The following is a 26,843-nucleotide window of genomic DNA, read 5'->3' as shown; positions in this document are numbered from 1 at the left end:
ACAAATAGCGCTTACTGAAGACAACAGAAGCTAGCGTTCTTTGTTTCTGGGCATGCTTTATAGGTTCCGGTCCGCGACGTCACCCACCTGACGTCACGTTCTCTCATTGGTTAGATACAATAGTGCTTCACGAACACAAAAATGCAGAGGATTCCCATCACGTCACTGACATAGCGTCAATAGTTCCCACGAAAGGGAACATATCGTATCACCTGTGGTCAGTTTGAATGACAGTCATAAAAATGGCTAGAGAGATTTCTGAGACTGTGTTGGTGTGTATTGATGTATTACCTTGTTGACTGAGGAATAGTACCCTGCTGCTCACAACTCCAGTTACAGGCGTCAGACACTTTTAAGAGATACTGGTACGTCTCAAAAACCTTTTCTGGTGCTCTAATGCAATAAAACACCTTATCATCATCACAAAATTTCTGCAAAAAGAAACATAATACACCAAATAAAATATATATTCGACACCAGTTCTGGGGTTTCATTATTAGTACCATTCTCCTAACAATATAACATTGCAGTGTCATTATATAGTTTTGGACCAAATCTAATAATAATATACACCAATCAGGCATAACATTATGACCACTTACAGGTGAAGTGAATAACACTGATTATCTCTTCATCACGGATCCTGTTAGTGGGTGAACATTTTGTCCTCAAAGTTTGATGTGTTAGAAGCAGGAAAAATGGGCAAGCACAAGGATTTGAGTGAGTTTGACAAAGACCAAGTTGTGATGGCTAGATAACTGAGTCAGAGCATCTCCAAAACTGTAGCTCTTGTGGAGTGTTCACGGTCTGCAGTGGTCAGTATCTATCAAAAGTGGCCCAAGGAAGGAACAGTGGTGAACTGGCGACAGGGTCATGGGCGGCCAAGGCTCAATTGGGGAGCGAAGGCTGGCCCGTGTGGTCCGATCCAACAAATGAGCTACTGTAGCTCAGATTGCTCAAGAAGTTAATGCTGGTTCTGATAGAAAGGTGTCCATGCTGACCCCGTCCACCGCCGACAAGTACCACCTACCTAAGCATTGTTGCAGACCATGTACACCCTTTCATGGAAATGGTATTTCCTGGTGGCTGTGGCCTCTTTCAGCAGGATATTGCACCCTGCCACAAAGCAAAAATGGTTCAGGAATGGTTTGAGGAGCACAACAACGAGTTTGAGGTTTTGACTTGGCCTCCAAATAGAAAAAACTAAAGGATCTGCTGCTAACATCTTGGTGCCAGATACCACAGCACACCTTCAGGGGCCTAGTGGAGTCCATGCCTTGAAGGGTCAGGGCTGTTTTGGCAGCAAAAGGGGGACCAACACAATATTAGCAAGGTGGTCCTAATGTTATGCCTGATCGGGGTAGTTCACTGCAGTCTTCTTAATTTGACAGTATATTGTATCATTGACTTTTACACTCACACTCAGAAAAAAGAATTAAATTGTGCAAAACAGAACTGCAGTGTTAACTCAACTGTTGTGTCAGCAATTATGCAACTCCGACAATTTTATGGGAAACAATATTTAGTTTCACTTTCATATCATAATAAGGGGAATTTCTCCTTCATATGTCAATACATTAGATTTTTATTATATAAAAAAGCCTTAAACTCAAAAATGTGAAAACTCACTTGTATGTTTAATTTCTTAGCTTTCAAAATTTCAATGAAAGCTTTCCGTTTACTGATGCAAGGGTCATTTTCATCATTTGAGATCTTTGCCACAAGAACATAGTCGAAGGTCAGAGGAGGGTGCTGAGATTAAAAAGAAAGAAAGCAGGGATAATAAATTATTACATTGTTATGAAAACCTTTCCACTGTAAACTTTCACAACATTCCAGTTAGCGATGCAAAGGGGCGGAAAGTTTCTGAAAACTTTCAAGAATTTCCGGAAACTTTCCAGGATTTTTAGAAACTTTTGGCAAATTTTGGAAAGTTCTGGAAATAAATTCTGGAAATGTACCCCTGAAATTCTATAGACCTTCTTTTGCGTGTATGAGCTATAAACAATTTAAACATACAGTGGGGTCAAAAAGTGAGGCCACATGAAAAACAGCAATTTCTCCCCCAACTTAAAATTGAATTTTGATTTATTATAAGGCAAAAAAGATGCTTTTTGGAACATAAATTCAAAAAAGAAGTCTTTTCACAAGCAGTCTCACTTTGAAACCCACTTTATGTTTTATGTGCAGTTCATTGTTTCACTCAGATTGTTACACTGCTAATATATTGTGTAAAAAAATGTATTAAATAAAAATAGAAGCATTTTCACTAGTGGTCTCACATTGAAACCTGTTATGAGCTGTGATGTGCAATAGGCCTTACCACTGGGGGCCTAGATGAGATTTCAGTGCCATTCTCATTTACAACGCCGATGGTTTCTAAAAGGTCAATGCTCCCCTACAACAACACAATATAGACAGTTCAGAGAAATATACAGTAGGGAAAAAGATGGAAATGCACTATCAGTATGTTCTTAACACAGTAACTGTGAGTGTAAAAAGAATATTGTAATGAGAAAATGAAAGAGATAATGTCTCATGTAGGATAAGAGATCACAATTTAGGCTATTTTTGGCAAAGAAAAAAGGCATGCTAGATCAGTATCAACCCCTTCTGTGTACTTTTCAATTAGTCCTGTCCAGATCCAGCTGCATGCACATTACACTGTAAAGTGAAATACAAATTAAAGCATTTTGGAAAGTTCTGCTCGACCACCAAGTTCTACTTTCATACTACTGCTGACTAATCTTATGGCCTTTATTGTGAAACAAGTAACACTGCATATGATGCCTGTGAATACCCGAAATACCTTCATGGTGACTGACTTATCAAGTCATGAGGGTTTAAACGTTGTTTCTGCATTTTTTTAATAGCTGTAGTTATAGAATCTGATTTTACAGTTGATAGTCATTGTGTGTAACTATCAATGTTTGTTTCCCACTAAAATAGTCAGAAGAGCTCAGAACTGCGTAAACGTTCCACACCAACAGAAGCAGAGGCGTTGCAACAATAGCAAATGTTTTGATTGGTAAGGGAAGAAGACAAATGAATGTTTTGTGTTGCTTGGCATGAGCCCAAACACAGGTCATATCACAGATACTGTTTCTATTGATACTGCTTCTCCAGTCGACAAATCAAGAGACAGTTTCACACAGACAATCAAACCATTACTACTTAGAACAGGTCTGTTCAACCTTTTCATGGTTTGGTTTCATATTTCTTAGTTACTTCCCTTACATTGATTCACAAAACACTGTAAGACCTCAGTCGAGGTAAATGTGCTCTGAAACTGTCTGCTGGTGTTCCTCTGAAAAAAATCACTGACACCCTCAGCTTTTATTAAACCTCAGCTTATTACTTCTGCCTTGCTCAAAATGATGTGTATGTAAAACATTTCTGTAATCTTTTCAGTCTTTTGACAAAGCTAAAATAAAATTGAAGACAATGTTATCAAGATCAAGGAATCACTGCCAATGTTAGAACAATATATAAAAGTAATTTGGCAGGCACATTAAATATGTTTAGATACTTTTTCGATAACCTGTTTAGTTTTAGGACAGACGTCCTTCCCAATCCTTAATTTCTGGTTTACATCTTTGAATCAGACACACAAATATACCTGTAAATCATAAATTTTGTTGGCTCTCAGCTATCAATTGCAGTAGACAATATTCAGGTTTTTACTGAAGCACCCCAGGAGAAAAAAATACTATATAGTAATTTATACTAAATACTAAAGTGTTTTTGAACCATACTATAGTAAAGTACTTGATATAATTTGTTGTGGTAATTCTAGTTGCTGTGGTAATATAACAACTATAGGCTAGTAATACAAACAATTTACTTTACCCAATACTGTAAGGTTTCTACAACTATGGGGTATATTATACAACAATACACACTACAGTTTACTGTAGTAAAAACTAAAGTATACTACAGTAGGCTATTTATTACAGTTTATCAGTTCACTATAGTTAATAACACAGTATGCAGTAGCATTCATTAACAAAGTGTTGTAAATACTATATGTACAGTATATATTACAATTTACTATAGTACGGTTCAAAAACACTATAGTATTTACTATAAATTACTATAGTATTTTTTTCTCCTGAGACCATAAGAAACTGTAAGATATTGTAAGTTAACTGTAAGAAAGGCAAAAACTGACCAAACAATGGCATTAACATTGCTGTTAGGTCAGGCGGTTAAAGTTCATCTCACCTGCCTCCGGTGGCCTATCTTCCTGTTCATCATGAGAGCTCCCGGGCTCCAGTCCATGCCTGGCAGCTGTGCTAGCTTTATACGAGATGATGACAGTCACTTGTCAGTTAAGAGGAATCTTCATTCGACATTACATCCAAAGAGCTAACACAAAACAATCATCCGAAACTCAATTAGACTTCCGTGCTGCTACAAGGAACTTCGCATCTATTGTTGGCTCGAGGTTGCTGCCCCTGTGGAATGGAATGTCGCCGGTTTACTCTCGATCGTGATGTCATTAAACGTGCGCTTACGTCTGATAATAAAACTCATCACTCGAGCACAATAACCTAAACAACTTCGCCAAAAGAGCTCAATAACCCAAACATTTGTCTACAATCTTATATAGTTCCCGTTTATCTTTTATAATAAAACGACAACAATAATTCCACAAGTCACCAAGGAAAAAAAGATCTGAAATGTATAATAATAATAATAATAATAATAATAATAATAATAATAATAATAATATATTAATAATATTATAGGCTAAATAAGTAAACATCTACACATTTCACAATAGGCTATTTAAAATTAATAATATGATATATCAAGCATATTTACCAAGCGATAAATCATATAAGTGTAGCTCAGGTCATCCTAATTGTTTTGTTTTTTTTTGTTTGTTTGTTTTTTTTTTAATTATTTACTTTTTTTTTTTTTCAATGAATTTTACTGATCTAAATATCTCGTTTTATTTTGATTTATACCGTTAAGAATTAAAGGATAGCTACATTAGTAGTAGTAGTAGTAGCATAGTATTATTAGCCTATTAGACTTTGCAGTGTGTGGTATACGATATATTAGCCTACTAAATCAAAAAGATCTAAGAAAACTTAAGCAAAAGTGTACTTTCCTTTTCGGGGAATGTGTTTATTTTTTGTTAAATGATATAGTTTATTGGCAATAATGTAATTTTGTAAGCTCTGTTTTTTTTTTTTTTTTTTTTTTTTAAATCAAAGGTGGCTATTAACTTATTATCTGTTTCTTGAAAATCAAACCCATAACCACATTCCGCAGTGAAACGTTGCATTTTGTGGCTGCATTTCTGCCACTAGGTGGAGAAACGAGCTCGTGTGCGCAGCCACTGCAGGAGTGGCCTGAACTGCATTCTGTATGTTTGTTTATTCATGTTACCTTTTGAAAACTTGACGAAAACATTGTACCACACTATACACACAAAATTTATAATTTCTTATAATATATATATATAAGACCACTGCAAAATTATACATTTCTCTAGAATTTCTACCGTAAAAAAAACAACCCAATTTTAGCCCAAGGGCTGGGTTTCTTTTTTTTTCTTTTTCTTTTTCTTCATACATGAATTAATGTGATTAACCTCTACACTTTTTGAAATACTCCACAACCACTAGTTATGATAATTCCTTTATTTTCGATCATATTTTACAGTATATAATATTTTATATCGTTTTTAATACATGGTGCCTACATTTAAGCTTGTTTAACAATTATAAGTAAAAATAATAAAACATTTAAAAATAAGAAACATTTAGAAGTAGCTAATTCAAGTGTAATGACGAGTCTCTTTTGTCCTGTTTCCACCGTACGGCGCTGGATCTCGTGCCGGTGCTTGTGTCATGTTCAGCGGCGGAATTCCTAACTTCAGACCGCCGCCCTGCATTTCTCTCATAGCGGCTGCAACTGACTCCATCGCCTGTCCATAAGTTTAACATTCCGTGTACAGTTCTGAGAACATATTTAGCATCCTAAGCATTTATATTCTGTATCATTTTGAATAAAAACATTATGCAAGCATAATTAGGCGACTCACATTGCGCCCTGTATGTTGCTTTGTATAAAATTAAACGATATACAGCACAATAACGAATCAGATAAAATAAAATGTACACAAATCTGTATTTTACTGAAGACATGCGCCAATTTGACGGAGCTGCACTGCTCTCTCCTGAAGAGGTCGCAAAAAGCCCGCAATAAATAACTCAGCCCTGTGTTATGTCTGACCCAGGATCTGTGTAACAAAACTACCCAAACACTGAAAAAATAACCCCCCAAAAAATAACCCAAAAGGCTCAACTCAGGATTTGGGTAGAAGAACCCAAGATTTTTATGTGTGAGTTAATTTTTGATATTTTATATTAATATAGCCTATATATAGGCTATTGTCATTTAGAGCATTTTTTAAGAAAATTACAATTGGTCAAAATAACAAAAAGTTGCTTTGTGTTCAGATCTTGAATAATGACATCAAATTTATTTTATTAACACAAAACATGCATTGTCAGAGCAGAAAGAAGTAGGTTTTGTTCCAGAATAATGTTGTAGCCTACAGGCTTGATTCAATGTATATCCTATTGCGTTACCATTTAAATTTTACTTGCAGCTTCTAGAAGGATGGTCTGATATTGTGGCACCATCATTTATTTTGTTCCAACCAACTTCACTATATTTCTTTAAATGTCTTAAAACTCACAAGCTATTGGTTTGACTTTTAATTCAAGCTATCTATATGTGAGCTCAAATTACAAATATCTGAATCTCCTCTATAATCTTATGAACCAGATTAAACACTCACGTCCTATATTATTACTTTGGTCCCACCCATCGGGACCATAGCCCTCAAAAAGGTGCCTCCCGCCCCATGCGTCTGCCACCTTCACATGTGGCTGTGGAATTATGAAACCCAGATTGTAGAATTTAAGGTTTGGGAAATAGGCAGCTACGTTTCTGTCCCACTGCCACACCCAGAGAGAAGTACATGTGTAATTGCTAGAGTGAAGGGCCGTGGTAACCACTCGAAGGGTGGCCCTGGCCAGAAGAGGCTATATTGGGCTGCAGACTCCTTTAGTTACACTCCTGGTGGGGCTGAAACAAGCCATCAAGATGTGGAGAAAGCTGCTTCAGTAATAGCATTTCCTCTCTCTGTTCTGTATGGGGAAACTTTGTGTGTGTGTGTGTGTGTGTGTGTGTGTGTGTGTGTGTGTGTGTGTGTGTGTGTGTGTGTGTGTGTGTGTGTGTGTGTGTGTGTGTGTGTGTGTGTGTGTGTGTGTGTCTGTGTGTGTGTGTGTGTGTGTGTGTAATATTGTAATTTTTAAAGTCTTCAGACATTTTAATGCTAGTTTTGATTATCAACCGATATATTATAGCCAGTCATTTTGTGACAAGTGACATCAGCCAACAACAAAACCTGACGAGATATATAAAAAATTTACGGACATCTTTGTTGATTAACGCTGTTAATTTCCTGTTGTCGTATTTTTCAATTCATTTTGAGTAGATTTTGTGTGGAAAAAATCCTTGTTTAAGCAATGTCTTTATGTACTTTTCTTTTTTTTTGTTCTGAAATGTCAGAGAATATGTATGGGCACATTCCATTTTTGCGTCCTTGAAATTGCCGTTATCAGAGGGAACGTGCAATAGCTGCCAGAAACTTTTCTGTTTATGATCACATGACCTTCATGATTCATTTGAGATGTTGCTGTCCTTAAAATTTCCTTAAATATTTATGTTTCTGTTTACCAAATGCCACACAAAGAGACAAGTTGAAATAACTTTGAATTCAAACCAATCTTATCAGCTATAAACATGAATTTTACTGCTGTGTTATCAAGACAATATTTATATTCAGATAACATTCAACATGAACATTTGAAACAATAATATCTTGCTCTGTTTTTATCTTTGCCCATCGTAGTGGGTATACTGTATTTGTGTGTGTGTATGCATATAGTATGTGTGTGTGTCTACTGATACCCTGAAGGTCCATTACAGAATAGGCCAAAATAAAAAGCAATTTACCTGAGAAGCCAACATATTTACCCTGTTTACACCTAGTATTAAAGCGTTAGTTCACCCAAAAATGAAAATTCTGTCATTTTTTACTCACCGTCATGTCATTCCACACCCATATGTCATTCCAGACCTTCATAGGAGAATGACAGGGTAGAAATTGGTGAATAAAGTCGTTATTTTTGTTTTGTTTTTGAGAACAAAAAGCATTCTCGTCACTTCATAACATTAAGGTTGAACCATTGAACCATTGGATCTCGAGTGTTCTGCAGTGAGGGGCTACTGCAAAATTTGGTAAGCTTTGGTGAGAACTAAACAAAAATTGAATTACTACAGTAGTAATTTCTTGCTAGAAAATGTAGAAAACATTGGTCAAAAACATACATTCATATACAAAAAGAGAAACGGCAAATTTCAGGCGCCATCTTTCTTTTTCTAGCTCAACTGTCACCGAATGGAACACATAGGATTTTGGGATATCAAAGGCAGCGAAGGATACATTCAAAAATTGATCAGATAAAGGTATCTTAGGAGACAGGATGTGACACTGCATTGGATTTGGGCATGCCTTGATGCTTCCTATCTTGGAATGTTTTCGGATACAGCCTATAAACTCCTTGTAGAGCTTTAATGCCACAATTTAGCACCAAACTCACATAGACCTTCAGATTGTTCTGTTGCTGTTCAAGTTTGTTGCTATATCTTTTTGAAATGACGGACAGACTTATGGTTTTCATATAAATTATGATAAATGTTTTTTTTTTTTAAATCCCATTGGCTGTAATACTAATATCCTAATGTCCTATAGAGGTGCCACAGGATAAGTTTATTGAACTTAAATCAGTTTATTGTTCAGGTAAGATCATCATTCTAACTAACACGCCATTACATTCAGACAGTAGCGCGCACATCACTTGCAGATCACATGCACATGAAACATTCAGGAGTGCATAAACTTGTGCTGTCCTGTGATTTATCAATAAAATTGCTTAGAAACTGAAAAGTTGTAACATATTTATTTTTGTTTCTGAAGTAGCCTACCTAAAACCCACAGCACTAGTAGAGAGACTCTGCACAGTAACAAACTTCAGTTGGTCCAAAATGCGGCAGCTAGAGTTCTTACTAGAACCAGAAAGTATGACCATATTAGCCCAGTTCTGTCAACATTACATTGGCTCCCTATTAAACATCGTATAGATTTTAAAATCTTGCTACTTATAAAGCTCTAAATGGTTTAGCTCCCCAGTATCTAAGTGAGCTCTTGGTGCATTATAGTCCTTCACGTTTATTGCGATCTCAGAATTCAGGCCAGTTGATAATACCTAGAATATCAAAATCAACTGAAGGTGGCAGATCCTTTTCCTATTTAGCACCTAAACTCTGGAACAATCTTCCTAGCATTGTTCGGGAAGCAGACACACTCTGTCAGTTTAAATCTAGACTAAAAACACATCTCTTTGCTCTTGCATACACATAACACATTATCAATACATTAACATTTTTCAAATCCGTTAAAGGATTGTTACGCTGCAATAATTAGGTCAGCCGGAACCGAGAACATTTCCTATAACACTAGATATACCTGTACATCAGAATAAGAATGGCATCTCCGCTAATATCTGTCTCTCTGCTTATCCTGAGGTTTGCCGGGTGCTGGATTCAGGCCGTATCCAGATCAGATGGAGAACCTGTCTCTGGACCTGACTACAACGTAGCCCAGGAGACAATGGGCCTACAGACCCAGTTCTGGCTGCATCTATAATTCAGATTTTTAATCCCCGTATCCGCTTACATATATTTATATATAATCTATTTTTAATCTCTATAATAAAAATGTATAATTCAGATTTTGATCTCCATTTCCATTTACATATATTATATATATCTTCCAAGGGGTTTTTTCCCTCCTAGGACTTTTTTCCCAGTGCTAGCACGCTGGGTTTTTCTCCTAGGGTTTTTTTTCCACCCCTGGGAGTCAGCCGACATTGGCTTAATGTAGCACCATCTTGTATATGTTACATATTACCACGCTTGGTTGTACAGCTTATTTTTAACCACTTCCCTTTTTCTGTGCTTCTAATATGTAAAGCTGCTTTGAACCAATTGTAAAAGCGCTATATAAATAAATTTGACTTGACTTGACTTGACACAGAGCTTAAAGAGTTAAAACGGCTTGTGACGAGACATTGATATCCTAAGACACGAAACGATCGTGTTTTTTTTTTACTTCTAATACACCACTATGTCCAACTGCCTTGAGCATCCGGTGTGTGAGGTCTGAAAACGCACTCTGATGCCGGAAGTGATCTCTCGCGTGTATATGTCAATGAGTGCGAGCGATCACTTCCGGCATCAGAGTGCATTCAGACCTCACACACCGGATGCTCAAGGCAGTAATAATTAGAGGTAAAAAATTTTATAAATAATGTTCAGTTTCTCGCACAAACCAACTGTTTCGTGTCTTAGGACATCAATGTATCATCACAACCCACAGGGTTTAATTTGGATTTGTCTGTGCATGTTCTTTTTACTCTCATAGATTTTGTTACCATTGACATGCATTATACAACTGACAGACCAGAACGGTTGGAGTTAAAAATCATCATTTGTTTTCTACTGCAGAAACAAAGTCACCTACATGTTGGATGCCCTGGTGGTAAGCAGATAAACATCAAATTTTAATTTTAGCGTGAACTATCCCTTTAATGACAGAATTTTCATTTCCAACCCTTTAATTTATCCATATCTGATTTAAAATGAGCAGAACTCTCTAGAAATACAGTTACATGAAAAAGTATGGGAACCACTTGCAGAATGTCTTTTGAACGGGGTTATTTTAAAGGTGCCCTATGCTTTTTCACAAGATGTAATATAAGTCTAAGGTGTCCCCTGAATGTATCTGTGAAGTTTCAACTCAAAATACCCCATATATTTTCTTTTATTTTTCATTTTTTTAACTGCCTATTTTGGGGCATAATTAAATATGCACCGATTCAGCGCGTGTCCCCTTTAAATGCTCGCGCTCCCCGCCCGCAAGCTCACAACTCCATAATACATTGCATAAACAAAGTTCACACAGCTAATATAACCCTCCTAATGGATCTTTACAAAGTGTCCGTCATGCAGCATACCCGATTATGTAAGTATGGTATTTATTTGGATGTTTACATTTGATTCTGAATGATAGTGCTCCATGGCTAACAGGCTAAAGCTAACATTACACACTGTTGGAGAGATTTATTTATCTGAATTATACAGACTGCAAGTGTTTAATAATGAAAATAATGACATGGTTCTTGTCTCCGTGAATACAGTAATAAACAATGGTAACTTTAACCACATTTAACAGTACATTAGCAACATGCAAATGAAACATTTAGAAAGACAATTTACAAATATCACTAAAAATATCATGGATCATGTCAGTTATTATTGCCCCATCTGCCATTTTTCGCTGTTGTCCTTGCTTGCTTATGTTACCTGCATAAAGTCTGACGATTCAGCTGTGCACAGATCCTGACATTAATACTGGCTTGACTAATGCCTTGAACATGAGCTGGCATATTTATGAATTTGGGGGCGTACATATTAATGATGCAAGTGGTTCCCACAAGTGGTTTTTTCATGCAACTGTATAACGACCTATAGACAAAATAAATAATGAAAATGAGCTGTTATGTTGGAGCAATAGTCTGGTGTGCAGCGCTCTGAAAAATGGCGAGGTTCAGGCTTCTCAAGCCAACATTAAAGTTCACAAACTAACACTTTATCACTGAAATGATATCTGTATTCTTATATTCCACTGAATTTCGTTGAAGTAGACCATAAACTTGTAAAATATTCTCATATATTCTCAGTTCGGCTTTTCGAGTTAAGTGAATCTAAACATGAGGGTTAAGAATTGGACATCTCTTTGTAGTTTGCCGACAAAATTGCGGTCATTTAATGTCACTCCCCTTTAAATCAAGTGAGCGCTCGAGAGAGAGAGCGAATTTACAAATCCAACTATGTGGAAGGTTTAACCTATGAATTTTAAATAGAGCCCGATGACGTTGCTTTGCAGCCTTCCAATGCAAAAGACCTGTTTTTGAATATGAATTAGTCCATGCTGACGTTGTTAGTTAACCTTCCAATAGTGAAGACATGCTCATGAATATTAAGAGAGCGCTTATGCCATAGTAGGAATCGTAATTTTGCCAACTGAGACCCAAGACAAACCCGAGTGGGCAAATCTGATCCGCTGAGCGTTAAGTGAACGGTCATTCCTCGGGCAGAGCAGAGATCAGATCACGGGGCGTGGGCTCGGACGGAGCCCCGGCGGAAGGATCTTTCTTTCTACATTTATATCGAATTCACATTAAGTATCTGGACACTTAATTAAAATGAATCGCGGGTCGGGAAAGTCGAGTGATGAGACGCTTATAGAAATGGACCGAACTGCTTGGTCCGGCGGCGGTAAGTGTCTGTTACACGCCTTTACACGTTTTCACACATGGGAATGTTTTAAAAGAAAAAAACATAACACAGTAATTGTCACTTTAGTGCTTTATTCTGAAGTTAGCTACCACTTTTGTTTATTGTTTATCTTATTCAAATAGTATTTTTAGAGTTAATGGCCTGAAGACTGAAGAGTGGCTATTTTCCAAATGCGCACATCCGTTCCGTCCAAATTGTGCGTGATATTACATTCGACAACGGCTTTAACGTTATATATAATAATTATTATTATTATAATAATAGATTGAAATAAAGTTTGAAAACTTTAAACCACACCTTATTCTATCTGTATGTGTTAATGTAATTAGGCTGAGATATTCATCAACGTCCCCTTTAAAGTCCTTGATTGTGTTTTTACCTTAAAATGGTCATGTACTTTCCCTTCTTGTCAGAATCTCTCAGTTTGGTCTCCATGCCAACAGCCAAAACAGTTTCTATTAAACTCATTGCAGTGTCAGGGAAGATTCTGACTACAGACACACTGGTCTGTGGTCAGGGGTATAGAGTACCATGTTTCAAAACACTGGTTTCTGGTGTAAAATAGGGGTTTTAAAAGAAGCTTTGAACAGTTTTATTGTGTGTAAAAAACTGTAGTAAAATTGATAGTAAATCCAAATGACTTTTCATATGTACTAATGCAACCACTAGATATGCATCTAGACTCAATGGATATTTATGCCTTTGGCTTTGTCAGACTTGTCTGAATGTTGCTGACTTCAGTTTGTCTTCACTCGTCCCAGCATGTGCGCAGCATTAGAGGAGTTCCCTGATAAGCTGATAAAGGGCTCTATAAACTTTTCTGCGAGATTTATGTTTTCAACTTTGTCTCCACACACTAATTCACTGCCACTTAAACCATAAAAGCATACCACTCAAAAGAACTTTATAACTATTGTTAATACCATTTTTACATCATAGTTTTATATGTAATATTTTTTTTTTTCTGATTGCTGTGCATATCATCTAACCACAGAATAGGTCTCATGTGCTTTGTGTTCATCGTTTCCTGTGTCGGCACGCGTTCTCACTTCCAGTTTCACACCCTGCCGTACCTAAAGTTGACTTGTTTTCTTACAGCGGTCAAGTGTTCATAAAGATGTTATCCATTAGCTGGTTATTTGATAAGGGTTGGAGCTTAACTTTGCAGGAAGATAGATCTCTAGGAACAGGATTGAGCAGTGCAATATATTAGCACAAGGCTTGTATATATCCTGCTGCTCAAACAATAGCAAATCTAAGGTCATACATACAGGGAATATACTATATCTTCAATATATTCAATGTTTCTGTGAGTAAATGTAATATAATTGTGAATGTCAGTCAAAAGTAAGACATCTGCACTGAAAAGAAATATCGATTTAATCCTTTTTAAATGAATCCTTGTTTGTTTGAAAGACCACTGTCAAAAGGCTATACACACACTATAAAATTATAAAATCTTATCTTTATATAACAGCAGAGATTGTTCATCTGAAATTCATTGGTTTGATAACACACACTATTGCATCATTTTTTACGGGTTCTTCTGTCAAAGATGTGATTCGCTGCCTTTCTGTGAATCAGAGACAGAAACTGATCATGTGGACAGGAGATAATCAAAGATTAGTTCACCGAAACATGAAAATTCTCTCATCATTCACTCGCCCTCATGTCTTTTGTGTTTGAAAAGTGAGCGAAAATATGAAATTAACCCTGTAAAACCAACTTTGTCATATTTTTGTAAATTTCACAATTTGTAAATTTTATTGAAAATTTCTAAGGCATCTAAATTATCAACATGAATGAAACTTTGGTGAAAAAAATTGTTGAACACAATCTACTACATGCCTTCTGTCATTTGATTGATACTTTATACTTTTTTAGTGAGTAAAATTTCTAGTATAATTTTATAAAAATGTCTCCCTTCAGCTTGTGGTTCACGTGTCTTTTTTACTGTGAAAACTTATATGATTTTTATAAAGTAAACATAAGAATAACTTTTATATTGTTAGTAATATTTCAAGATGAACACAGGGTTAGTTCACCCATAAATGAAAATTCTGTCATTTATTACTTACCCTCTTGTCGTTCCACACCTGTGTGTTCATCTTCGGAACACAAATGAAAGGATTAGTTCACTATCAAATAAAAATTTCCTGATAATTTACTCACCCCATGTCATCCAAGATGTTCTTGTCTCTCTTTCTTCAGTTGAAAAGAAATCAAGGTTTTTGATTATTCTCCATATAGTGGACTTCAATAGACCCCAAATGGTTGATGGTCAAAATTACAGTTTCAGTGCAGCTTCAAAGCGTTATGCGATCCCAGAATAAGGGTCTTATCTAGAGAAACCATCTCTCATTTTCTAAACAAAATTAAAAATGATATACGTTTTAACCATAAATGCTCATCTTGAATTAGCTCTCTTCTTCTTCTTCTTCTTCTTCTCTTTTAGAATTCCAGCAGTGTAGACACTGCTAAGTAAACTAAACTAAACTAAGTAGAATTAAATTGTTATAAACTTGCACTAGCATATTGAATATGACAATTTAGTTAAAACTTTGACACGTTGAGGGCAGTAATACACTTAGCAGCGTCTACACTGCTGGAATTCAAATAGAGAAGAAGAAGAGAGCTAGTTCAAGATGAGCATTTATGGTTAAAACGTATAAAATTAAATTTTTCTCATTTATGGTTAAAACGTATAAAATTAAAATTTCTCATTTATGGTTAAAATGTAAAAAAAAAAAAAAAAAAAAAATGAGCGATGGTTTCACAAGATAAGATCCTTATTTCTCATCTGGGATCGCGTAGAACACTTTGAAGCTGCGCTGAAACTGTAATTTTGGGGTCCATTTCTTTTCGACTGAAGAAAGAAAAACATGAACATCTTGGATGACATGGATATGAGTAAATTATCAGGAAAATTGAATCTGAAAGTGAACTAATCCTTTAAGATCTTTTTGATGAAGTCTGAAAGGTTTCTGTCCCTCCATAGAGATCCAACACAACAATTTCAAGGTCCAGAAAGTTAGTAAAGACATCATTAAAGTACTCCATAGCCGCTTTTACACCGTCGGGCCGAACGGGTTCCAGTTGTGTTTCCACTGGAGCCTGGTACGGCACGGCACGATTACAAGCCGTTCTCGGCCCAGAATTCTCGTGCTGGTAGAATCTGTGAAGTGATGTCGACACACAGGATTGGTCACTTGTCTGTTGTCTGGCGACCAGTTTCTTCTTAGCTGGCTAAGCGCTCTATTTGAGCAACATAAACACAAATTAATTATAACATTTAAAGGTGCCCTAGATTGTTTTTTTACAAGATGTAATATAAGTCCTAGGTGTCCCCTGAATGTGTCTGTGAAGTTTCAGCTCAAAATACCCCATATATTTTTTTTTATTAATTTTTTTAACTGCCTATTTTGGGGCATCATTAACTATGCACTGATTTTTTCAGCACGGCCCCTTTAAAAGATGCGCTTCCTCTGCCACACGAGCTCTCAACTATATATACATCGCATAAACACAGTTCACACAGCTAATATAACCCTCAAATGGATCTTTACAAGATGTTCGTCATGCATGCTGTATGCATGCTTCGAATTATGTGAGTAAAGTATTTATTTAGATGTTTACGTTTGATTCTGTGTTAGTTTGAGGCTATGCTCTGTGGCTAATGTGCTAAAGCTAACATTACACACTGTTGGAGAGATTTATAAAGAATGAAGTTGTGTTTATGAATTATACAGACTGCATGTGTTTAAAAATGAAAATAGCGACGGCTTTCGTCTCCGTGAATACAGTAAGAAACGATGGTAACTTTAACCTCATTTAACAGTATATTAGCAACATGCTAATGAAACATTTAGAAAGACAATTTACAAATATGACTAAAAATATCATGATATCATGGATCATGTCAGTTATTATCGCTCCATCTACCATTTTTCGCTGTTGTTCTTGCTTGCTTACCTTGTCTGTGCACAGATCCAGATGTTAATACTGCCTTTCCTTGTCTAATGCGTCGAATGGGCTGGCATTATGCAAATATTGGGGTCATACATATTAATGATACCGACTGTTACGTAACAGTCGATGTTATGTTGAGATCCGAATGTTTTCCGGAAGTCTTTTAAACAAATGAGATTTACATAAGAAGGAGAAAACAATGGGGTTTGAAACTCACTGTATGTCTTTTCCATGTACTGAACTCTTGTTATTCAACTATGCCGAGGAAAATTCAAATTCTGATTCTAGGGCACCTTTAAAGAAATATCTAATCATTTGCCAGAACGCGGTCGTTATTACATTTCATATCATAAGTAAACCATAGCGTTACCCAGGCAACGACTGACGCTTTTATATTACATTCCAAAGAGCGGCCATTATCAGCCCCATAGTGGAAAACGAAACGAGAACCGTACCAGCTCGGCACGGAATGGAATGGTTACGCAATGAGAACCGTTCGGCCTGATGGTGGAAAAGCAGCTCATGTGACTCCATTGGCTTAAACTCAATTTTATGAAGTGACGCGAGTGCTTTGTTTGCACACACACAAACATTTTTTTTTACCACTTTACTTACAAAAATATTAGGGATGCACCGATACGATTTTTTGAGGCCGATACCGACTTTACCAAACAATTATTGCCTGATACCGATATTTGTCACTTCCTCTCTTATTTGAAATTTTGTCATCAAAATAGATAGTATATTGATCATGTTTTAAATAAGCAAAGTTCAAAAACACCTGCATTTAAAATATACTAGCAGGTTTATTGCTGCATCGTCAAATAATTTTTAATGAACATGGATTGGATCCATTTAACTACTCTACGTACTAAGGAGAGCTCGCAGTTCTTCAGAGTTATTTTGCAGATTTAAAGTTTGTCCATTTATTAAGCATCCCCCGAAAAGGCATACAATCTGTATGTGTTTGTTTACTGTTAGTTGTAATAAGTGTTTTGAGTAATTCGCTGTATGTTGATGAAAATTACAGAAGTTATTTAGTCAAGAATATTGTGCAATCTTTTGTTATTTGATTAGCATTAAAGCAGAACTAAGTAACTTTTTTTTACCTTCATATATAGTTTTCTAAGTCCTTACAATGGTTAATTTACTTGTAGTGGTGTGTTTGAGGCGAGCACTAACCCCCTCTGGCACGTCTACGCCAGAAAACAGCACTTGCAAGTTGAGCTGCACCGACCCGAAACAATCTCGCCTCATGTTCACGTTCACGCGAGAGTGACAAAATGCTTTATGGTAATTCAAAAACAATGTATATTTTATGACTTTATAAGACAATTTCGAAAAATACCCACCTCCATCGAGTGTACTGTATTTGCAAATTACCCACCTCCTCTTTCTTGTACTGTATTTGCAAAACTACTGTGCTGGTGAGTGTTGTAGTCGTTGTAGTCCAGAGCTGTGCTTGGAGTATTTACGACAGTGTGATTCACTGTAGGAAACTGTAGGGGGAGCTTCGCAAATCTTACTGAGTTCCGCTTTAAAGCACAGACAGCAGCACTAGGATTATGCGACAGTCATTATAAAGCTCAGTGCCTTCACGCAGTTAATCTATAAACCATCGGTTTGTTATATCGACCTATTTCCTGCTACAGCCGATATGCCAATGGTTGTTAATTGAGCAAAAATAGGCCGATAAATATCGGCGGCCGTTACATCGGTGCATCCCTAAAAAATATTGATCTGCAGTGCATTCACGAGTGCATCACAACGCATGCGTTTTGTGTTCACGCGAGAGTTGACATTGTTGCGTGAACATACCTTTTTTACCTTTCTTGACCTTGGAGTAGTAGTTGGGTTGGATCACTATGGAGGGACAGAAACCTCTCAGACGTCATCAAAAATATTTTAATTTGTGTTCCAAAGATGAGCAAAAGTCTTATGGATGTGGAACGACATGAGGGTGAGTAATAAAGGAATCTTAATGTTTGGGTGAACTAACCCTTTACTGACAGAATCAACTTAGGTTTACTTGATTTGATTATCCATACATTTGTGTAAATATAATATTTTTTGCTCAATTATCTCTGAATGAAACTGAGCTTCCTGCTCCAGTCTGAGCTCCATATTCTCAGTATGTCATACGCCTGATGCATTCTAAAGGTTCAATAAACTGTTCCATTTAATATGTCAGACTTTACAGGAGAAATTTTGAAGAATGTTCATGCTGGTCTTGTACATATAATGAAAATAAAAACAGTATATTGTAGTATAATAAGGTATGTGCATGGATCATATGGACTACTATTATACTAACTTTTTTTGTTTGTTTGGTTGTTTTTTTGGAGCTTGGAACTGTGAGAGGATTCTTCAAAAATTCTCCACAGTGAAAAGATGCTTAAATATCTACTCAGATGTCTACATTTAGAAAGTGTTTCATGCTACTAGCTCTGGAGCAGTTCTCTGGTAGGGAGTTCACCGTGGTTTATATGAAACCCAACTTATACATGAGCTTGGCCTGCAGTAAATTTAGCCTGATCTGATGAGAAACCTTCTAGTATTCCAGCTGTGTTTGATGCAAGAGCTGGTTTTGGACTATGTGGCCACATACAGTCAGTGTTTGGGACTGACAGCCTTATTTATTGTCAAATTGTCATGTTGACATACAACAGTAGACATAAGTATATATTTTTCTTTATGGACAGATAACCAAAGTCGTTTATCTTCTTTTATACTTGCTACTAATGTTTGTAACCATAGTGATAAATACAGATGATATCAAGATTTGCATTGTATCTTCAAAGATTCAGCATTTCAGGACACTCCCTCTGTGTTCATCTGCTTACATTTGTGGTTATGATACAATAAAACAATATAATAATCAATGAAAAAAAAAAAATATTCAGATGGGAAGGTTTCAGAAACAAAATGGACTATGACTTGATCAAAAATAATGATGGATGGGAAGGGACAGTGTGAATGCAAAGAAAACATATTATTTTTTTGGGTTTAAAGTGAGGAGCAGCTAAACAAAGGTTTGTTGTTTTAGATAGTTCAGCAGCATATCTGTTTTCAGACCTTCACCTCATTTTTATCCCCAATAGTGTGACAAAGTTACACAATTTTATTCATTGTATCAGAAGGAGTTTACTTTGATTTCACAATGGAGCATTTATGAAGAAACAACTAGAAAAGGGAAGATTTTTTGCTGAAGTCATGTGAACATCTATTAACACCCTTATTTTGTCCTTTTTTTCTCTTCCAGAAGAAAACAATGGCTTCCATACCAATTCGGATAAGGAGTCGTTTCAACTTGAAAATGCAGCGGTAAAAACTTTTACACATTCAAACACCAGTTTAAGTCCTCCTGGTTTTCAGTTTCTACCTTGAATAATTTGATAGTGCCAACACAAGTCTCAATACTGTTAAAAACCTCTTGAAAAGACCTGCTTAGACCATTATTAATTTCCATGCTGGTCCGGGTGGATTTATGCTGGTGGTTAGTGGTAGTTTGGTGCTGGTCTGGCTCATGGTTGCTATTTACCACCAAATAATCTGGTCAACCAGCATGGTGTTTATTGGACTTGAGCTGGATAAGCAAGGAAATTTTGGTGGTTAAAGTGTTAGTACACCCAAAAATGAAAATAATGTCATTTATTACTCACCCTCATGTCGTTCCACACCCGTAAGACCTTCGTTCATCTTCGGAACACAAATTAAGATATTTTTGTTGAAATCCAATGGCTCAGTGAGGCCTGCATAGCCAGTAATGACATTTTCTCTCTCAAGATCCATTGATGTACTAAAAACATATTTAAATCAGTTCATGTGAGTACAGTGGTTCTGTCATGATCACCATCAGTTCCTGTCAGTTCCCAGACTACATTTCCCACAATCCTCCCTGCCAGTCACATGTTCACTCTACACCAATCATCTGTTGCCACATACAGCTTAGCACACTACCTGGACTATAAAAGACTCACACACACACACTACCTGTTTGCGAAGTCTTGTTTTCCCTGTGATACAATTCTGAGCGTTTATTATCCTGTCTGCCTGTCTGTTACCGTTCCTGCCTGTTACCCGTTATCGACCCATTGCCTTGTCTGCTGATCCTGATCTTTGCCTGTGCCTGTATCCTGACTACGACTCTGCCTGTCCCTTGCTGTTCCTGTTTGTTCTTGTTTTGACCCTGCCTGTACGACCACGCTCACTTTTAATAAAAGCTTTGCATTTGGATCCCTGCCTGAGTCCAGCTTTGTTATAGGTTCGATATTAATATTATAAAGTGACGAGAATATTTTGGTGCGCCAAAAAAAATAAATAAACGACTTATATAATGATGGCCGATTTCAAAACACTGCTTCATGGAGTCGTTATTTTGTTTTTTTTGGCGCACCAAAAATATTCTCGTTGCTTTATAATGTTAATAAAATATCCTAATTTGCGTTCCGAAGATTAGCAAAGGTTTTACAGGTATGGAACGACTTTAAGCTAGTCAAGAAGCCTGTTGGGAACACAGCAGGCGTGTTTTCAGCAGGGAAATCCTTCATTGCTCTATGGTGTAACCATATCTCACTAGCAGATAAAAGAATATCATAGCCTTAAATGTTAAAGAGAGAATTGAGATTTGGGCGAGTAAGGAACCCCTAGTAACCGCATAGCAGCTAGCTAACAACCCTCATTAACCACCCAAAACACACTAGCATTGTTTAAAATCTCAATTTTAAAATCTCAATTTTGTAGGGTTTTTCAGGGCATTGATTGTTCAGCCAACTCTATAGAAATCAGAAATAGGTATCATATAGCAGGTTATTTCATAAGTTAGTTATGCGTTATTAAAAAACTATTAAAAAAAACCCTCCTTTGTTGAGATAAATATATAAATAGACATGCTGTGACTCAATAGAGTGATTGTCAAAGGAATGCATTTATATATGTCCTGCGAACAAAGTGTGTTTTGTCACATTACAATGCATTAATAAAGAGTTGTTTATGTTCATTAATAACACAGTGCATGGAAACTCATACATATCCACATATACTTTATTAGCTCATATTAAAGCTCAGTGGTCAGTTTGTGTTTGCCTAGACAGGTGTTCTCTCATCGTGACACATTCATTCAAATCAGCTCACCTTTCTTCATGCACATCCATTTAATTTGCATATGAAAAATAACTTGTACCTGTTCCCAAAGACCTTCCATTGTGCCTGCAGTTGTGTTAATTTTTGTTGTGGTTTACAGATATGTTCATTGTGCCTCTGTTTTAGCAGTAAAACAAATTGTTGTGGACTTGATCTTTCACCCAAAGATGAAAATTCTGTCACACCAGCATGTTGGTTCAAACCCGTATGAAGTTTCACAGAAAGTTCACGCTGCATACAGTGAAAGTGACTGGGGCTCAAAAATAACAAAACAGCACCATAAAAGTATCTTAAAGGGATAGTTCATCCAAAAATGAAAATTATCCCATGATTTACTCACCCTCAAACCATCCTAGGTGTATATGACTTTCTTCTTTCAGATGAACACAATCTAAAAATATCCAAGCTTTATAATGGGAGTGAATGGCGCTCCTGATTTTGAAGTCCAAAAAAGTGCATCCAGCCATCATAAAAATAATCCATACACCTCAAGGCCTTCTGAAGTTGAAGTGATTGTTTTTTTTTGTTTTTTTTTTTGAAAGAAAAATATTTATTAACATACAGGTTTAGAACAACGTGAGACTGAGTAAATGATGACAAAATTTTAATTTTTGGGTGAAATATCCCTTTAAAGTCCATACGACTGAAGTCATGTAAAAAATCTGAACAGTATTTTCAATTTTTCCCCTCTTTCACTGCTCTCAAATCTCATTCACACTTGTGTGTATTCAGACCTGGCATGACATGTTGTGTCAGATTTGACCTCAGTAGCCATGTTTCCACTGTCGGGCCAAAAGCGAGTGTGGTAGTTTGCGTCAGGGCTAGTCGCGTTCCACTGTCACTTCTGGGGGTTGATTGGGCCTCATCTGTGCTTCCTTGGGGCCAAAGGCCAGGGATTTATGGCTCACCAAATACATTGGTCCAAAGCGGGCCAACTGAGGCTCGAGGAGTGGTCAACACCCCTGCTAATTTCCCATGTTATTATATCAGGCTACCAGCTAACCTCAACATTTAAAACATTTTAAACTATTTTTTTAGCTTAAAACTCACTTTCAGCACCACAGAGTGTCTGAAATAACTTCTGATTGCGATCCAATGGGATATATATACATTTATGAATATATTTATATGAGATGCTAAATGCCACTTATGCTAACCTTTGCTATAATAAATATACTGATGATTATGAAAAATACCAGAGACCGCTTGAAGAATTTAGACAAATTACTGTCAGTGTAACATTTTTATTATAAATCATTGGTCAAATATCAATTCTGAAGTCTTAAAGGTAGGGTAGGTAATTTTCGGAGAGGTTAGAAATAGCAAGCTAGCTTTGAAAGCATAAGATCCATTCCTTCAGAGAGTCTCCAAACCACATGTACGCGTACAGTAGGGAACAAACAAAAGTGACAGCAGAGAGCACTGACCTGTACCACCTGACTGCTGCAGATTCATTTTGGCGTTGATTTTGGCCATTGAGACAGGCTACTGGTCCAATAGTGGAAACGCAGCTTGATTTTGGTCTCGCAAGGCTACTGGCCCCACCCGGCACGTTGTTAGTTCTTGTTCACGCTGGCCCGACAGTGAAAAAGTGCCTGCTGATACTAATGTCGCATAATTGATCATTACACGCTGAGTTTGAATATGCAAATTCATGAAGGAGAGGGGAAAATTTTCAGTAAATAATGTGAATAAATATTTACATTAAATAGTTATCTTAAGACTTCAAAAGACTTGGAATATTAGTTAAATGGACTACTTTTCTGATACTTTTATGGTGCTTTTTTGTCATTTTTGGAGCTTAACAGTCCCCCAGTTTCCATTCACTTTTAATTATTAACAAAGTTACGGAGGGACATATTCAAATGATCTATCTAATCAGTACAAGAGGAGGCCTATATATACATACATAGCCAAGTCACATATGTTCTTCGACAGTTTTTGCATCCTTCCATCACCCCGACTCCTCACCCTTGGCTGGTTCCTATCCCAGCCAGGGAAAGGGGGGAGTACTGTAGGTTCAGGCCACATTCCGAGCTCAGAGCCTCCCCTCAGACAGCACACCAAATACGAATACTCTTTACTCTATCTGATTATTTGTAAGTGTGAACTCATAAATTGCACGGAAAAGAGAAAAATGAACATTCTTAAAAAGTTTCTCAGTTTGTGTTCCACGGAAGAAATAAAATCATACAGGTTTTGAACAACATTAGGGTGTATAAATAAGAGTTTTTGAATTGTTATTGTTATTGTTCCAGACACTAATTTCCTCTCAGACTCTGATGAAATACTTTGAGTTTTGCTGATGTCATCAGGAAAGACTGAAGTTCACTTTATCTTAATTGTTATCTGTCCACCACCCTTCTCTAGCTATTTCTTGGCCTTTTTATGTTTTTATGGATTCACTTTTTGAATCTGCCATTCTTAGACTGAGTGAAGATAAGCACTCTCTGGTGCTCATCTTAGACTGCCACCCTTTCTCTCCTCTCTGTTCTGTTTCTCTTCCTGTCTCTGTAGTCAATGGTGAGTGTTGTCTCTGAATGCACAAGCTCTGTGTCTGTTTGCTCGAGTCATTCTTCAGTGATTGTATGTGAACAGTGTGAGACAGAACACACTGAACCACAGCAGCACCTCACCAGCTTCATGGGGGTAAGAAGGGAATGTGTTTGTGTTTGTGTGAGTTTGTGAGTTAAAGGAGCTATCATGGAAAACACATTTGATCATATTGTTAACTCATCTAATATTTCATATATATATTTAATAGGCTATCCAGTCATCACAATAACTTAGCAGAATTAATTATAAGTGAGTAGCGCTTTTAACATGAAGAATAAAAAAGCATTAAAGGATTATAGTTCACCTCAGAATTAAAATGTCCTGATAATTTACTCACCCCCATGTCATCCAAGATGTTTATGTCTTTCTTTCTTCAGATGAAAAGAAATTAAGGTTTTTGATGAAAACATTCCAGGATTTTTCTCCATATAGAAGACTTCAGAAGTTACCAACGGGTTGAAGGTCCAAATTGCAGTTTCAGTGCAGCTTCAAAGGGTTCTACAAGATCCCAGATAAGGAATAAGGGTCTTTTCAAGCGAAACAATCAGTCATTTTCTAAAAAATTAAAAATGTATATACTTTTTAACAACAAATGCTCATCTTGCACTGCTCTGCAATACACCATGTTTTATGTAAGCATGTCACGCTTACATAAAACTATGTAGGTGGAAGTACTGAAAGAATGTTTTCAAAGCGAACGTGCAAAGACTAAGTCTGCCATTACAAAAAAAGGTAAAACAACGATGTTGGATAATTTTGAAGTTGGAGGGGAAAATGAGATTTCTTAGTACTTCCGCCTATGTCACGTGTGACCAACATGATTATGTAATGCGTGGCGCATCGCAGAGCAGTGCAAGATGAGCATTTGTGGTTAAAAAGTATATACATTTTTATTTATTTTAGAATATGCCCAATCGTTTCGCTAGATAAGACCCTTATTCCTCGTCTGGTATCGTTTAAAGCCCTTTGAAGCTGCACTGAAACTGACATTTGGGTAAATTATCAGGAAATTTGAATTCTGAAGTGAACTAATCCTTTAATGTAATAAAAGAGCAGATTTTTAAAGGTCGATTGTGAACTGTAGGCCAGTGATAGTTGTATGTTCAGTGATATGAAGAAATAATGTTCTGACTTCTAAAGCCATTTTTTTTGTCATGTATATTCAATACTTTACACAGATTCCACAATAAATTAATGTACAAATAATATCATGTACATGTATCTGTGAAGGAATTGTCCACTTTGCAGGGCTTTTCTCATCAAGTGTTGATAAATTAATTTAATTTTAATTAATCAGATTATGATATAATTAATTTGATTTAATTTTAAACAGTTTACAATCTTAATGTTTTAATAAACAATAAACACTATGGCCTCTTTTTAAAAAAGCCACATGCATAACAAGGATAGGCAATTAATATTATGCTTTTCTCTACTCACAACCAGAGTGTTTGCATGTCCTGTTACTTTAAATACTCATAGTGATGAGCCGTTCACTCTGGCTTTGTTGATGACTTCTAAAACCAAAGGCTTCATGCAAATAAGAGAATCTTTGTTCTTGTAACTTAATTCATAGAATTGGAATAATATTACTATATTGCTCTTGATAACATGCTATCAGATTATTTTTCTGGCTTCATTATTACAATAAAGCATTCTGAAATAAATTAGTAACAGATGAACATCAAATGGACTTTCGCCCGCATGGTTTATTGTGTAGTGTGAATAGGCCAGGCGTTGACATTTGTGTGCTCTGTGTTTGTTAGTGTGTGTATTCCAGTGTCATTAACCTCACAACCCGCTCAATTCATCCACAGATCTGGAGAAAGAGAGCTTTATTTCTGAAGTATCGCTCCAGGGTACGCCACGGTAAAGAGGGCTGAACTGTGTGTATGTGTGTGCTTGCTTTGAGTGAGCATCTTGCATATGATCTTATTAGATTTTATTAAGCTACTGTGTTGTAAAGAACAACATGAAATGCATGGCAACATGTAATGTGACTTATGGTTGTGTGAAAGGGAAATAATGAAGTGTAGACCTGATTTTATCTGACTGTATGTATTGGATTGTGAAAAAACAGTAGTGTTAAGTGGTGATACTTATGATTACGGCTTGTTTAAATTACTTACCCTGAGTATTAAATGTCAGGTTGTAATGCGTCCTGCAGTGTGCCATGACTTTTCTAACTGCTTTTGCCTGCTGGATGATGAAATTCTTGAATGGGGGTGCAAGCTACAATCTTAAAAATAGCTGGGTTATAGTTCATTTCAGAATTGAAATTTCCTGAAAATTTACTCACCCCCATGTCATCCAAGATGTTTGTCTTTCTTTCTTCAGAAAGAATGTTTTTGAGCAAAACATTGCAGGATTTTTCTCCATATAGTGGACTTCAACAGTTACCAACGGGTTGAAGGTCCTAATTGCAGTTTCAATGCAGCTTCAAAGGGCTCTACACAATCCCAAGCAAATCTAGCAAAACGATTGGTCATTTTCTAAAAAAAAATAAAATGTATACTTTTTAACCAGAAATGCTCGTCTTGCACTGCTCTGCAATTCGCCACGCATTACGTAATCATTTTGGAAAGGTCACGCGTGACATAGGCGAAAGTACCGATCCAGATTTTTTTACCGATTTTGAGCTGAAACTTAACACACATTCAGGAGAC

The 26,843-nt window shown here is 36.5% G+C and overlaps 2 protein-coding genes across 2 annotated transcripts in view; one reads left to right on the top strand and one right to left on the bottom strand.

The window, feature by feature from the left end:
- The window catches only part of LOC137014886 (anoctamin-9), a 40,801-nt gene extending 36,337 nt beyond the window's left edge, over nucleotides 1-4,464 (bottom strand). The window contains exons 1-4 of the mRNA XM_067379421.1: nucleotides 4,225-4,464; nucleotides 2,324-2,398; nucleotides 1,630-1,752; nucleotides 292-431 (exon numbers count right to left, since the gene is read on the bottom strand). Coding sequence (XP_067235522.1) covers nucleotides 292-431; nucleotides 1,630-1,752; nucleotides 2,324-2,398; nucleotides 4,225-4,281 — 395 coding nt within the window. The 5' untranslated portion in view covers nucleotides 4,282-4,464. The remainder of the gene's footprint in view (nucleotides 1-291; nucleotides 432-1,629; nucleotides 1,753-2,323; nucleotides 2,399-4,224) is intronic.
- A 7,787-nt stretch (nucleotides 4,465-12,251) lies between these two features.
- Nucleotides 12,252-26,843, top strand: part of ano5a (anoctamin 5a) — a 65,501-nt gene continuing 50,909 nt past the window's right edge. The window contains exons 1-2 of the mRNA XM_067380579.1: nucleotides 12,252-12,489; nucleotides 19,742-19,803. Of these exons, the coding sequence (XP_067236680.1) occupies nucleotides 12,417-12,489; nucleotides 19,742-19,803 (135 nt within the window). The 5' untranslated portion in view covers nucleotides 12,252-12,416. The remainder of the gene's footprint in view (nucleotides 12,490-19,741; nucleotides 19,804-26,843) is intronic.

Source organism: Chanodichthys erythropterus, chromosome 24 (assembly GCF_024489055.1).
Source record: "Chanodichthys erythropterus isolate Z2021 chromosome 24, ASM2448905v1, whole genome shotgun sequence".
Lineage (NCBI taxonomy): Eukaryota > Metazoa > Chordata > Actinopteri > Cypriniformes > Xenocyprididae > Chanodichthys > Chanodichthys erythropterus.
The sequence above is the reverse complement of the archived record's forward strand: the minus strand, read 5'-3'. Positions and strand labels throughout refer to the sequence as shown.